At 34.5% G+C, this 15,986-nt stretch overlaps 1 protein-coding gene across 2 annotated transcripts; it reads right to left on the reverse strand.

The window, feature by feature from the left end:
* Nucleotides 1-2,994: 2,994 nt before the first annotated feature.
* LOC147406372 (Prolyl oligopeptidase family protein) lies at nucleotides 2,995-14,083 on the reverse strand. 2 transcript variants are annotated; one of them, XM_086434376.1, is made up of 11 exons: nucleotides 13,696-14,080; nucleotides 11,817-12,100; nucleotides 11,541-11,735; nucleotides 10,671-11,017; nucleotides 9,346-9,637; nucleotides 8,958-9,116; nucleotides 7,498-7,863; nucleotides 6,990-7,055; nucleotides 6,759-6,807; nucleotides 6,173-6,296; nucleotides 2,995-3,355 (listed from the first exon to the last, which is right to left on the reverse strand). In XM_086434376.1, the coding sequence occupies exons 1-11, from the start codon at nucleotides 13,982-13,984 to the stop codon at nucleotides 3,259-3,261; spliced, it is 2,268 nt and encodes a 755-aa protein (XP_086290502.1). In that variant the 5' UTR covers nucleotides 13,985-14,080; the 3' UTR covers nucleotides 2,995-3,258. The 2 variants fall into 2 exon arrangements, 1 of the variants encoding a protein (XP_086290502.1); XR_015176440.1 differs by lacking the exons at nucleotides 2,995-3,355; nucleotides 6,173-6,296 and having other exon boundaries at nucleotides 7,446-7,863; nucleotides 13,696-14,083.
* Nucleotides 14,084-15,986: the final 1,903 nt, after the last annotated feature.

Below are 15,986 nucleotides of genomic sequence, written 5' to 3' on the forward strand. Positions count from 1 at the left end.
ATTTGATTGACTTTTAATATTTTGACTTTAGTCTTAATTGATTGACTTTTAATATCTTGACTTTAATTTTGACTTTAGTCTCACTTGATTGACTTTAAATTTTTGGAGAACCCCCTCTATTATATCTTTAATTCTTTGGACCTCAAATGGAGGGGTCCTTAAAGAAATATCTCACGAACCCTCAACAATTTTACTCGAGAGCCCGATTGATCGATTTCTTTGGTTCAAAATTTTAAATTAATTTCATTAATGTTTCACTTTAATTATTTAATGTTTTATTTATTAATTTCAAAAATTTTAATTATGAAAATTGTGAAATTACCGTTTTGCCCCATGAGAGGACTTTTCACGTTTTAAGTCGGTTTTTAATGTTCTAGGATGTTTTAGAATCAATTTTTAATAAGGAATTCAATGGAAATATTGGTTTGTGTTATTTATGAAATTTTTTGTGTGAAATGGTTGTGAACTTTATGAGGGGCATTTTCGTAATTTTGTTAAATTCTGTGAAAATTGGAAAAATGATTTATTTAGTTTCGATTTGTTATTTTATGTGTTCGAAAGGGTTTTCCTAATCGTAATATAAGCTCTAGGGTTGTTTTGAGGTTAGGGGTATTTTGATAATTTGATAATTTTTTAGTGATTTTTATCGTAAAGCTTCTTTTTGTCTGCAAAATGATGATTTCTAAGTATTTGGAGTCGTATTTTCCTAGCGTAGCATGGTTTCTAAGGTTTTGTCAGTTCAAGATACCTCATCTGAATTTCTGAAACACATCTGGTAACAAAATAAAGCAATGAAAATAACATCTATCATTGGGAATCATTGCAATCGGGTTGACGAGTTGATTAATCAGGCGAGTGCAAAAATGGGGTGTCTACACACCCATATATATATACATTTAGTGAGGATGATCTTCTAACCGTAGAGATCATCCTCACCAAAAATTAGCCAATTTCAAAACTTCTAAGCCATGTAAGGCAAAAATGGTTGGGCAAATGATTGGATAAATGGTTGGGTGCTGAACATTTCCCATATATATATGGGGTGACGTTCTGTAGCCAACGTTAGGGAACCAACACATTTGTCCTATGTGACCTAAAAAAATTTTGATTGAGCTGATTTTTTGTAAGGATTATTACTACGGTGAGAAGGTCATCCTTACAAAAAAATCAGCCCAATCTGAAACTTCTAAGTCCATCAAAAGTGATTTACAAATATTTGGTAAAAAATCAACCGTCCACAATTTCTAAATCATTTTTTATGGGGTTACAAGTTTCAGATTGAGCTGATTTTTTGTGAGGGTGATCTTCTCACCATAAAGATCATCCTCACAAAAATTCCAACCAATCCAAAACTTTTAAGCCAAATAAAACAAACGTGTTGGCTCTCTATAATTGGTTGCTGAACTTGATCCATATATATACATACAACTAGAAATAATATTTGCTTACTTGAGCTTCGGATGGAGATTTAAGATCCGACAAGGATCCAATATGAAATCTTATCGAATGGTATAGTATTGTATATTTCATTATAGGACGTATATTTGTATTTCATGTACACATTGTTCATCAAATTGAATTTGTTCATATTCAGATCATATGATTGTTTGGAAATTAAATTTGGACGAAAATGTTGTGATATGTAAAGTATCACATGTGTTCTAGGTCAATCGGTTGTCAGATTGGCTTGGATTTTTATTTTTTTTTCCAAGACAAGTGAAATTAGTGGTTAGTAATGAATAGGTGAAGTCAGGTCATGGTATCAATATTCAGAGACTTTAACCAACTTAGTAACTCAGCACCTTCATTTGGTTCAAAATATGACATGATCAGATAACTTTTTTTTTAAAACATGGTATCCCCATTGGTAAAGGACTTGGACCCAGTTCTTCAAACAGTCCACAGGACAGGCCTAACCCAGGTTTCCCAGCCATAGCCGACAGGACTAATCCATGACCACATGCACTGACCCACACAACACATGTGGCATTTTAATCAAGAAATAGTCCTCAGTTTCGATCTCACAACACATGTGACACGATCACATAACTGATTGTATAAGATTTAGATACGATCCACTTGCACCGGATAATTGTATCAATACAAATCCAAAAGTTAAGATTCAATTAGGGTCTGATCTGACAGGAGCCTTGAATCGAGTCTAACTTGTATCTTATTAAATTGAACTTGGATCCTAAATGTTTGAGATTTGACAAAGTGACAACGATCATCGAATGGATTTGGATCCAAATGTTAATATTGGATAAAGAGTGCAAATCAATAAGGAACCAATCTAAATAACAATCATATAAAATCAGATCTAATCTACTCACATCATATACTATATTGAAATCGGATCCTAAAGTTAATATATGTTATGGATCAAATCAATATAGTTTGGAACTAGATATGATGTAGTAAGCATCAAATTCCTTTTGAATGAAATCCAAGTCTCTACAAAATAGTTTTAGATCACATTATTATTGGAATGATTCAAATATAATTATTGAAATTCAACAATAATTTGAACTACCACTCGAATCTACTCCTCAAAAGCTTCACCACAATGACCAACCTAAGTCGATTAGCCCATTGACTAATATCACACTATTCGTTAAAGATCTGCTAAGCCGCTTTAGAAGGACCAGAACAATTATCCATGTAAGCACAGCCGTTCTAGTCATCCTTGTCAAGTGTGGTCTCTCTCTAGCCTTGTAGTTGTCACCCAAAACTAGAGCAAAGGTATGTCATAACTGAACGATAAATTATCACAACCAAACACTCTTGATCCAAAGCCCCTAGAAGCACCCTTTACCGTATATCCATCCGGGACTAAGGTGGACAAAGTATTAAATCAAGGCTTTTGGCTGAAGATAGAAGATGAGGCATTTAGATCAATTTTTGTTTGTCTTTCAGAGTTAAATGATGTTGAGGGGTATGTTATCAGTTTAAAAACACCGGTATCTAAAATAATCACCAATACGTGGAGAGGTATGTCTAAATCACATAAATATATATCAAGAGGATATAATCTAAAATAACCTTCAAAAACACCATAAATATGAAATTGCAGCATACAAGAAGGGTAGCAATCTTGGTTTGTGGGGCGGGCATGCAACCGAAGGGGATTGGACCATCCTTGTCAGGGTTGGGACAATCTCCATTATTAAATAAAAGAAGAAGAAAGGTAGCAATCTAGAAAAAATAGAAAGCCTTGTTTGGCTAAAACAATATTACTAACATTGGTATCAGCATGTATCACTCCTGCGCAGAGTCTGAGACATGGGATGGAATCATATTCAGTGCCTTAAGTAGGAAAGAAGAAATGAAAGCCTCTTCTTGGAGCTTCTCGAACCTGCAACGCATCAAACCAACATATTACGGATTAAATAGGGGTAAAGGGCATAAAAATTGCAAAACCGTTTTCGGCCAATAAGACAAAAACCACACTTTGTTGATTCATATGGGTTTGGGCCATAGCCCATTTAAGATTCTCCAGAAAAACTACTAAGGACATATCTATGACTGCTTGATCTTTGGAAATATTGATTGGTTCAGTATCAGAAATATCTGAGTATCTACTGATGAAATTGCTACTTAGTATGTGTTGGGCCCTTCTAATCCATGAAGGACTTGAGTGATTAACTACATTTATTTAAAAGCCCAATGTGGGATCCAGAAGACCTACCTAGGAAGAAAAGAAAAGAAGTAACAAAGAAGAAAGACAACAAGGCCCAATGATACTCTCCTCCCAACCCGTCACAAATCCTGACTCTCTGAAGAGCTTGCACCAAAAGAAGAGGAGACCTCAAGCACTTATGACAACTCCCTGAATCGGTTGCACTTTCCCATTGAGAACTCTTATTTCTTTCTTTCCGAAGGGTCCAACAAACCATAAAATGGCTTCGACCTTCAAGGGATTTACTTTTTAGATTTAAAAGCCATGGTATGTAAATTAAAAAAGAGAGAGAATGAACTTTGAAAGAGCTCAATAACTATCTAGGAGGCGGTAGAAATGAGTACAGAGAGCTCAAACAAAATTCAAAAGCAGGTCTGAAAAAAAAACCCAAACAAATCACATATGATCCCTTTAGTGGCTTGTGCCTAGTAAGGTTCTTTTATATAAAATGCCGAGTGTCATATCTTGTAAGATAGCATATTAAACTATAATGGTCAATAAATCAACACTTAGGTGTTGTTTGTTAAACTGAACAAATAAGTGCTGAATGATTATAATTGCTGAAACTGTATAAGCGCTGAATTTAAGTGCTGAAATTATTGTCTGTTTACTGATCTGAATTGTGCTGAACTGATTCAAATTAAGCGATGTAATCACATAAATCTGTTTGTTACTTAATGCTGAAAACTGGTAAATTGACTATATTACCATTTTCAACAGTTGTATGTTTAAGGGAAAATTATTAATGAAATCCAAAAATTAAAATTATTTATTAAAAAAATACTAAATTTAATGAAATTCGTTTAGAAAACCTAGCCGAACAAATTCTCTCTCCTCCACATCATTTAAAAAGTAAATTTTAAAATTTTTTAATTCAAATTAAAAAATAATATTAATTCAAATTAAAGAGAGAGAATATTAAATATAAATATTTCGTTAAATATTAAATATTAAATATTCCAAAAAAATAAAAAAGGAAAGAGGAAATTTCTCTCCTCTTTTATTTTTTCAAAATATTTAATATTTAATATTATTTAAATGCGTGGAGGAGAGAAAATTTCAACCCTTTAAGGGCCAAAAATTTTCTCTCTTTAATTTGAATTAATATTATTTTTTAATTTAAATTAATATCATTTAATTTTAATGAATATTATTATTTTTAATTTGAATTAATATTATATTTTAATTTGAATTAATATTATTTAAATACGTAGATGAGAGAAAAAATAGGGGAGAGATAATATTGGTGTGAGTTGCCTTATTAATTTGTGGGGTGCTTATATCATTATCCATAGGACATAAGAGGAAATATCATTTCAAGTATAAGGGCATACTTGTCCGTGTTGAAAAAGACCAGTGCTAGCTAAGCGCTTCAGCAAAAAAATTAAGTGATCCAACTTCACTTAATGCTTTTCACTTATTTTTCAGCAAGAAGTGCTGAAAATGTGGAGTAAACAAACGTGCTGATTGCTGAAGCTGAATTGCATTCAGCATTAAGTGCTGAAATCAGCGTTAAACAAACACCCCCTTAGCCCTTATGAACGCTACTATTTTTCAATACTAGTACTGGATACTGGATGGATATTTGTAGCATAACAACTACTCATTTCTTATTATATTACTGCTGATTTTCTTTAAATCCCAACAATTTCTTTCTTTCTTGTTTCGTCATTGAAAATATATTATATTAGAAAGAAGCTTATCACGAATATAATATAAATGTACTAGTTTTGTCAATTTGAATGATATAAAGAATACCCGAAGATGCTTGGCTTAAAAAGACTAGAATTAAAAGCATTGTACCAATGTGTACATGCATCGTACCTATGTCACGGATGTTGGAATGCAAAGAATTTTACCCATACCCCAAGTATACGTTTTGTATCAAATACTTATCCTATTGAGGCAACTTGGATGTTAGAACTTAAAGGTGTGTGTAGGTGCAACATCACTTTTAAGGTTCATATTTAAAAATCCTATTCCCCAAAGGCACAAAAGTGAGGAAATAGATGAATTTGTAAAGAATCCCATTATAAGTGCTCCAAACATTAACCAATATCTTAAAAACATAGCTAGGGTACTGATAACTTATAGCCTTTAGGGTTCAAACTCGTTCAAACATTTCAGCCACTATATGGAGAGGAAAACATAAGATTTAACTTTAAATAGGAATACTTGCATAGTTGCATCTCAATAGGATAGGAGGATCTGTCTCTAAACTTGTGCTATGTGCATAGAATCTCAACAGAGCATGAACTCCCATTTATTGCCCTTCTCTTTAAAGAGAAATCATTTTAGACAAATTTTCTTTTCCCTTTATATAGATAAAGTGCTGCCCCCACATGGAATCTTATGATTCACGAGATTCAGGTCCTTCAGATAGTTTAATCTTTATTCTTATATCAATGCAGTCCTAACATACAGTTTTAATAACTGGTTCAAGAGATTCTAAAATTAAAAAAAAAATAAAAAAACATTAAGTAGAACTGTTACCTTCCCGACTTTGAGGAGTGCCCCGCGCTAAATTCACATTTAAATAACAATATGTTATCGTCAGTCTTCAATTCTCTCAACTTCGCCACAAACTTTGCAGGTTCAGAATATAAAACACGGGGATCTGTTGAGGTACACTAGAATTGAGATCAAATGCTATAGACTACTATCAGGATGGGAGAACAGAAAAAATGCTACCCTTACTGCCTTTTGTGCGCACAGCACACCATAAATTTGATGGGGGCAGAACCCACCATCCAATGATTCCGACCATGAGGTCTAAAGAAAATTTTAACCCAATTGAATGATGTTAATTATCTGATAAAAAAATTTAAAAAATTGGGACCATTCACAATAGTTTTCTGACTTCCCAAAAGAATGCATGTATCATATTGTTTGAGTCATCCGATCAGATTCATTTCTTCTTGGTCAAACCCCCAATCAAGTGGTGGGTCATTATCTGATACATGTGTTTCATGTGTAAAGCAAAGGCAGGATGGACCACTTATAGTCCTCCAATATTGACAAACAATCATTAAAATGAAGCAAGAATGCAACTGCATGTAATCAGAAATATTAAACTTACCATTTAAACCAGCAGTAACAAGAATGTTTGGGTAACGTTGCGGCTTAACCTGCATAAACCAATTGGAGGATGGGGACTCAAAGAACATAATTAGGAAATAAGAGCAAATAACTAGTAAAGTCGCGACATGAAGAAATTAATTGTAATAATTCATGAAGTCCATGAATAAAATTTTGATGATGGAAAACATTTAGAAATATCGAAAACACTGCACAATTGTCAATTACTCACATTATCAACTGGAGAATAGGACTTCATATAGAAGTAGAACTCTTCCTTCCGAGGATCACCCCATTCCTGTTGCCAAATCAAAGAAATCAAACAGAACTAAACATAAATGTACAAACCAGCTCTTTGTGATTGTATTTGCAATCCATCATAAAACAAAAATCTCCCTAAGAATCAAAGTTTAAATCTCGTCTAGAGGAATTTTCTCGGGCAGGAAAAGAGAACAGAGACTATCTCGAACAAGATAATCTCATAATATTCAATGTTTTCGTTTTGATCTCTGTCGAGAAGTTCCACTATGATAAGGAAATCTAAACCATACTAAGAATAACACCATACCCCATCTGCAATTTAGGGTTTCATCGGAGTACTAGGAAAATGGGCCGAGTTCATATGGTTCAAGTAAAGATAAGAAAATCAAGGCAATTGTGGCTCAAAAGGCGTGGACAGTCTACCAACATTATTTCAGTGAATTTGGAATGTAAAAGATATGTGCGGGAATGAAGGTGACCTCCCACTCTGAAGTTGTGAGAGGGATAGTTGGATCAAGCATCGTAGTCACAACATCTACAAATGGAACTCCGGCTATGGCTGCCTTGAATAAATCGGGACGCATGTTGAGAACAGCACCAATAAGCAACCCTCCTGCACTCCTTCCGTCGATGCACAACTTTTCTTTTGAGCAGTATTTATTCTCTATTAAAAACTCAGCAGAAGCAATGAAATCTGTAAAAGTGTTGCGCTTCTTCATAAGCTTCCCATTTTCATACCACTGCCTCCCCATTTCACCACCTCCACGAATGTGAGCTATCGCAAAAATAATGCCCCGGTCCAACAAAGAAAGTCTTGAAGACCTGAAATTGGGATCTACACATACCTGTAAAAAATAGGACATTCTGTCACATCAATAAAGCAAAAAAAAAAAGCCCAAGTGGTTGGCCAAGTGGTAAGCGGAGCCTTGATAAGCTCCTCAGGAAGGTTAGGTCAAGTGCTTGAAACCCCACAAAGCAATGACTTCCTTGAGGCCACCCTCTAGGGTCCGGTTGACCCTCGATTCAACCAGTTGCACGTAGGACTCCCGAGGGGGCAGTGCGTGTGACCATGGGATTAGCTCGCCTGAAGGGTGAGGATGCCCATGATAAGCAAAAAAACTCCAGTAGAAATAAAGAAACGAAGGAGACAAGGAAAAACAACGAGTGGATGTGTGCCATGGATGGTAAGACCTTGCCTTCCTATACTACAATTGGGTATGTAATCATTAAAAAGGCTCAAAAATCATGTTAATTGAATGATTTAACAACGAAGACCAATTTCATGGCCCCGATGAATATAGCTGCCGAAAAAATATTGATTGAAGAGAAAAATAGGAAAGTTCGATGGAAAGGTGAAGTCTTGCAAGAGGTCATTGTCTCCATCAAAGCTTATATACTCCTAGTCCAAGCTCTATAGGGAGTTTCAGGGCTTGTTTTTGAGGACTTTGGTTTAGTTAGGACAGCCTACTTCATAGAGGAAGTAGGCCTTTTTCTGGCTCCATTTATGTAAGTAGTGAACATTAGGAGCCAATCATTTTAGGTTGGTCTGCTTTATTGTAGTATGAAATCTTATTACACTTTCAAAAAAGATGTGTGGAGTGTTGTTCCCACATCCTAGGTTCAAACCCCTTGAACCCACCTTCATTTACTAAACTGACTGAAAAAAGAAAGAAGGAAAAAAGAGAAGAAAAGAAAAAGAAAAACACAGCTGTTCAGATAGGCCCTATTATGCCTGCAACATATATTCTATTACTGAAGTTTGGATTTCACAAACTTAGAAAGAACTTAAATAACACGCGTTAAACATAATCTATTAAAGGAGGGGGCTATTGTTACTTCTTTTTTTCTTTTTTAGTGGTTGGTGAGAGGGGAGGGGGGGGGGGGGGGGGAGGAGATAGGGATTATCACTGAGGGATTCAGACATGCAATCACATATTACCTCATATGAACCATAACCATAGAGTAGTAATGGATCTGATCCATCAAGCTTCACAAGATTCTTTCGATAAACAATTGATATAGGAACTTGAGTACCATCTGAAGCAGTAGCCCATTTTCTCTCGGTCACATAATTTGATGTATCAAACCCTCCTAAAACCTGGATAAAACAATGTAAAGATCACAAATGAAACAGTGGAATTTGTTATAATAATAATAAAAAAATCTCAGGTTGAGTAGATAACAAAATAGAAATAAATATACTATGAAGTGAACAATCTGATTTGGTTTAATGTTTGGGACCAGGCTCGTGAAGTGAACAGTATTATCATGTATGGATCAAAAGAAATAAATAAATTTTCAGAAACACTTCAATGCAGCTCACTTACTGTTTGAATCTTTTTCAAGACAGAAATGCCTGTGTTCATGTCATAATCGTATACTGATGGAGGTGTCCTCATTGAACTGTAAGAAAACCGTAACACACTTGAAGAAAATGATGATTCTGAAAGGTCCACCGAGTATACAGGATCAATAAAATCAACAACCCGACCACCATGTAGGCCATTAATTGGTTGCCCTTCAGCGGGAAGGCCATAAATGGTTACTTTAGGTAGACCATTTTCACGCTCGTGTACAACAAGATGATCAATAAAAAGCTGGATGCCCTGTATCTTCACACTGGATAGAGTCCACACATTAGAAAGCTTTTATTCAACTGAAATTATAATTTCCATACCTAAAAAAGTTGTGAAAAGGAAACCACCACACAACCCATATACATGTAAGTCTGCTCAAATAGAACTGGCCAAACTAAAGTACTTAAAAAGGTAAACCAGTGATCAAAGCTGAGGTATTGATGAGATTTGGTGTACAAAGAACTCTTTTGTACATTGAAAATTTTCTACTAAAAGAAAAGGTAGGGCCTAGGCATCGCAAGATAAAACCCATACAACACACACAGCCGGTCGAGTTGGGTGCCCATTGGGCTGGCCCCAACCCAAATGGCCACCTACTCATCCTGAGCGTAACAAGGTAAACCCATAATGTGCGGAAAAAAGACAAGAAAACTTACAAAGAATCCTGACCAAAAAAATAAGAACTATCCCAAAGATGCAACAGAAAATAGAGGGAGATCAAGAAACTGACATAAAGATATATAGTCTATACAAGGAAATTCCTACATACGATTTTTGTTTTCATTTTCATAATGAGAAATAGAGAACTCAACTTCAGCAATGGCTGCCTTCAATATTCAGCAAGTAGGCAAAAAAGATTACTCTTTTGTTTAACTTTTTGGTTTAGTTGTTTGACAACTCTTAAGACTCCAACTCGGTAAGCCTCCTAAAATATGTGTGTGTGAGGAGGGGGAGTAATGGGAGTCGAAGGTCTCAAGGACACGAAAAAGGGAAAGCCTTCACTGGCGCTTCTCTAGAGATACATTGCTTGCTTCAAATATTCTGTAATAGAACATGTGTCTTTTCCAACATTAAACTAAAAATAAGTTACGTGCATGATAACATGCCATTCAGATTCATCAAGGTCAAAGTGGCACCCTTTGTGTCGCAAGTAGGAATAACCAATCATTATCTATGTAGAATATTCCAGAGAGAGATTTTATTCTCTAAAAGAAAATAGATGATAAACACAAAGAATACAGAAAACTATGTCAACAACAGTTTGTTGTTGAAATAAATGGAATATTCAGTATTACCTTGCCCTGTGTGGCAGCAGCACAGTAGTAGCAGATACATTATCTAACGGACAGACGAGCACCTCTGAATTAAAAACCTCATCACTTCTTCTTGTGATAAAAAAATAATTTCCCCGATGGCTGACTGATGTGTCGATGCCATTTACACGAGGTGTCAAAACCTTAAGCCCATCTCCTGGCTTAGAAACGTCAAGGAAGAAGACAAAATGCGTATTTTTACTTTCAGATGCAATAAACAAAAATCTCTTGCTCTCGGAAGCTTGAACATAAATAGAGAACATATCATCCTTTTCTTGATAGAGACAGAGGTCGCTTGACCGCTCAGATCCTAGTTTATGTAACCACGCCTGTGAAATTGATTACAAATTTATAATCAGTATATGGTAACCACTTGGTCTATAAAGTGTTCTTGCACCTTTATTTTGATACAATCATCTCCTAGTCATGACTTGTTAATCAAGTAACAATAATAATATTATTATTATCTTTTTCTGTAAGTAAAATATTTTTTTTTTTATGATTTAAAGAGGGATGTCAAGGCGATCAAACCCAAAGTACAAGAAAGAAAAAATAAAAGGTACATAGACACGCAACTACGGCACTAATCCAATGAAAGATTACAAACCCTTTCCCACCTAACAAGAAAATCCTCAAAAAAGATACCCTTGAGCTCAGCAAATAATTTACTCCAAGAGAAAAGTTAAGCCAAGATTGAACCACTTTAGAACAATCTTTTTATTAACATGCAAGATAATATTATGGCAGTAAAATGAAGTCCAAATTAACAAAAATAAGCATCATTTTAGAAATATAAAAACACTAAAGCAAGTAGTAAAGTTTTTCCACAAAACTAGGACCATTATGAATGACCTTGTCTGGCCGAAGGATCTCATCCATTGTGATGTAAACTAGTGCATCATTCCCAGCCCATTCCAAGTTTGAAGTTACACCTACTAAAGGCTTCCCAACAGGTTCTCGAGTTTCGGCATCAATTATATAAACTGTATAGATCTCATCTCCTTTAATGTCTTCTGCATAAGCTACCAACTTATTATTTGGACTGACCTGAAAAAAGGAAGCTATGATAAGAGGAATGAACCATTGGAAAGAAACCAATCAATTTAAGATGGAATAAGTGTGTATTACTTTGAAAGCCCCAATGCTATAGTATGTGTGTCCTTTTGCCTTAATATTTTCATCCAGGATAACATGCTCATGAGGAGCATCGGGTCCTGTTGGCATTGTATCATACACAGAAGGATGGTCACCTCCATTGGGTACAAGTCGCCTACAGTGCTGAACATACTCCTTCCCCTCTAATGTTCTTTCATAGTAGTAATAAGGCCCTTTGCGTACAGGTGCAGATATGTCATCTTCCTTGATTCGGCCTCTTATCTCGGCATAAATCTGATCTTCAAAGTGTTTAGTTCCTAAAGAAAATTCATAAGATTAACAACCCAGGCATCTCAACAAGAAAATAACTGGAATGTCTGATAGAGCAAGATGCCCCATTTGGGAAAATTCTCAAACCGAGAGAGTCCAAAAAAAGAGTAGGCTTTATACAAGATTTCAGTTCTTTACGTCTTACTATCAAAACAAGCCATCTCAGAGTGTGTTGAAACACCAGTTGCATTAGAGAACACATCATATATAGCACATTAACAACTTCACATGGTTTTACACGTATCAATAGCTATGTAGTCAAAAAGTTCATGAAATATTGATTCATGATAATTTTTTGGGGTAAATTGCACTTTGACCCCCTGTAGTTTGACATAATTCTATGTTGACCCCCTAAAGTTTTGACAATTGCACTTATCTCCCCTATGAAAAACATTGATAACCTTCAAATGTCATTTTATTATTTTACCCTCTTATCTTATCTTTCATTGAAAAAATAAATTTAAAAAAAAATGTTCCTATCTAAACATTCGCACTCTTACGCATGAACCCTTTTTTTTTTTTTCAAGAATATTTTTGTTAATGACAAAGAATCACATTTTAAAAAGGGTAAAATAATCTTTACAAAAATTTAAAAATCACATCTTAACTGTTTAATAGACGAAAAATAGGTAAAAAAAAGTGATAAGTGAGCCTGTTACATAACTATAGTCTATAGGGGTGGTAAGTGTACTTGTCAAAACGTTAAGCGGTCAACATAGAATTATGCCATACCATAGGGGTGAAAGTGTAATTTACCCCACTTTTTTTATTATAGGTAAATGCAAATTTTCTTAATGTGGTCGATACGACCAACAAATAACATACAACGAAACAAGGACTTAAATAGTATCTAAAAAACAGACCCAATCCCACCTACCCACAAAGTCCTCGAAGAAAACTCCCCTAAACTACTTAATGGATTTACACCAAAAACAAAAAAACAAAAGACCCATCACGGACATCTTGTATAGTGCCCTCCGTCAACCTTTAGACTTTGACAACAAGATGGGATTTTGGGAGAAAAGAGAGAGTTAACAATTAACTAGCTAGCAGATTTCAGAAGATAATTAACAAGTTTGCAGATTTCAGAGAATCGTTTTGCTAATTTTGTTTCATAACAAGATACATTGTATTAAGGTGCATGAGATACACTGTATCAATGCCAAGTGTATCTCATCACAAATGGAAGGTTGTAATGGAGATTGATATATTTAGACTATATCAATTAGTATTTTCTATACTAGGAATGATTAGTAAGTAAGATATTTAAATTTAAATATCAGGTGTGAATTATGTCAATTAGGATTTTTGATGTAACTTGACGAGTACATTTTACAAAGAAATGTGGCTGAAACCTAATTCTGAATGAAAGTAAACAAATCAAAGATGCTAAATTTAAAAATAAAATAAAACATAGTTTAAAACATTAAAAAATTAAGAAACTCGAACTGAAACCCTAGTTCTTACAGAAACTGATCCAATCAAAGAGACAACTACAACACCAGCATTCATAAAAATCAAAAAACCAAACCAGAGGAGAGAGAGAGAGAGAGAGAGATTCAAATTTCGAACACTAGCTCACCCTCCATGACGAACTCTGTAAACGAATTCTCCTCTTTGAGGTACGAAAGGACTTCAGGATTGGAACGAGAATCGTCACGCAGCCAGTAATAGTTATCAATCCTTACGTCTCCAAACATCTGCATCTCGTGTTTCACCTTCTTCGCTACTGGAGCTTTCATGGTTGCCTTTGCAGAGACAACAGCGAAAGCCCTATTAGAACGAAATGAGAGCAGAGGAGGACTTGAAAAGAGGAGGAGGACGTACGCTACACCGCCGAGAGCAAGAGAGAGTCGTAGACGAACCATCATTTATATATATATTTTTTATTTATTGAAATATTTAAATATAGTAAAATATATTAGCCTTTTTGGCAACTGTAGACTGAAGGGTTGACGTGAGGGGTGAGGGGTGAGGGGTGACGGGTGAGAGGGCTTGCGCCCGATATAAGCTAAGTATATTGTTCTTGTTACGTGTGAATTGTCATGTTATGAATAATTTATGCATCTTAACTGTTTTTATGTTACACCTAACAACAAAACTAAGTAAAATTACATATAAACATGCTTTTCAATCTCCAATTCCAATGTGGCACTGTTCATGAATAAGAAGGTCCATTTTTTTTTTTTTGGGTAATTTAGTCTTACCCCTATAAATTGGTGAAATTAGTGAAAATCCGTACAAAATGCAAGATGAGGTCTGCTCCCTTGACTTTCGTTGACTTAGTTAAATTGTTAATGTTATTTATTTAATTGATGATCTAAAGTCTAAATATTGAAATTACTCTTATAGCATTTAAATTATCAAAATACTCTCCACTTAACAAATCTTCATCTTCTAATTTGATCTATATTGTTGGATTGAATGTATTTACACTGTTCAATTGAAAGGTAAAATCCTAATTTCATCTTCTTCAAGAATATGAAAATAAATTTTGGGTCTTGAAGACGATGAAGTTAGGATTTTACCATTATCACACCTATTGAAGTTAGGGTTATTGTTGGATTGTTGTCGTAATTGTTACGATTCTATTCATTAGAGTCATTGTTTCAAAAAATTAACATTAATATTTTGATTTCGATTTCAGATTAGATCAAGTTAAAGATTCCATATTTCGTGCAATGGATAGAGGTCAGGACTCTCGGTGAGCTCTTTTGACTCTTTTATCATCTAGGCTTAAGTTTTTGCATATGAAATTAAGCCAAAAAATTATTTTCATTCTTTATTATGTTGCGGGGGGGAAGAACTAATATTCATATTCATAGGAAGGGGGTATTACTAAATTCATTTTTTTCATTGTTTCATTTTTTTTCTTTATGTATATATGTGGACTTCAAAATCTTTGGGAAGGTTTGAGCTCATCTACGTGAGTTCAGGAGTCGCTATCATTTAAAGAGTTTTGAGGGGGGGGGGGGGGTAGAACTAATATTCATATTCATAGGAAGGGGGTATTACTAAATTCATTTTTTTTCTCTATGTATATACGCGGGCTTCAAAATCTTTGGGGAAGTTTGAGCTCATCTACGTGAGTTCAGGAATCGCTATCATTCAAAGAGTTTGGGTGTGAATGGATACCATAAAAATATTTTAAAATTCTATTTTTTTTGACGTATAGTGACTCTCATATCTAAAGGATAGGGGGAAAAGTCTATCTAGAGAACTAAGGTAAGGATGTTCGATTGAGAGACAAAGACAAAGAAGGTGTTAGGCACACATTGTCCTTCTCATCCAAGGATGGTTACCATTGATTGACCCAAAGGTGAAGAAACTCATTTTTTAGATTTTTGAAAATAGAGTGAGTTATAAAAAAAAAGTTAAGAAACAAAAAAGCTATATTTCAATTTACAAATTAGAAAAATTAAATTTTTTTTTTTTTTTTGTGAGCTTGGAATTTTAGTAGGAATCCATTTGAATTTCACCATTTTGATCCCCAAAGCACTTTTAATGAGTTATGTGCTCACTTTGGAGCATATTTTTGTTGGTTTAACCTTTAGGAAGTGCCATGAACTAGACACCACTCTAAAAAGACTAGGGACCTTACGCAAGAGTTGTGTCCTCTTTGAGACTGTTTTTATAAGCTTAGAGAGTTAAGTATAAATCTAAGTAGATCCCCACCTTTGACCCTTAGTCATTTTAGAAAAATATATTGTGATACATGTGCAAGTAGTGTATACATGTAATAGACTTAGAAAGAAAATATTACCTCCAAAAAAGGATTACTCTCTAACTCTTAAGTCATTAGGAAAGTATCTATTATAGAAATTTAAATTTGCAAGGAAATAAAGAAAGTAAAGAACGTTTAAATTAGGAACT

This window comes from Akebia trifoliata, chromosome 3 (assembly GCF_017979445.1).
Source record: "Akebia trifoliata isolate Shusen 1 chromosome 3, ASM1797944v1, whole genome shotgun sequence".
Taxonomy (NCBI): domain Eukaryota; kingdom Viridiplantae; phylum Streptophyta; class Magnoliopsida; order Ranunculales; family Lardizabalaceae; genus Akebia; species Akebia trifoliata.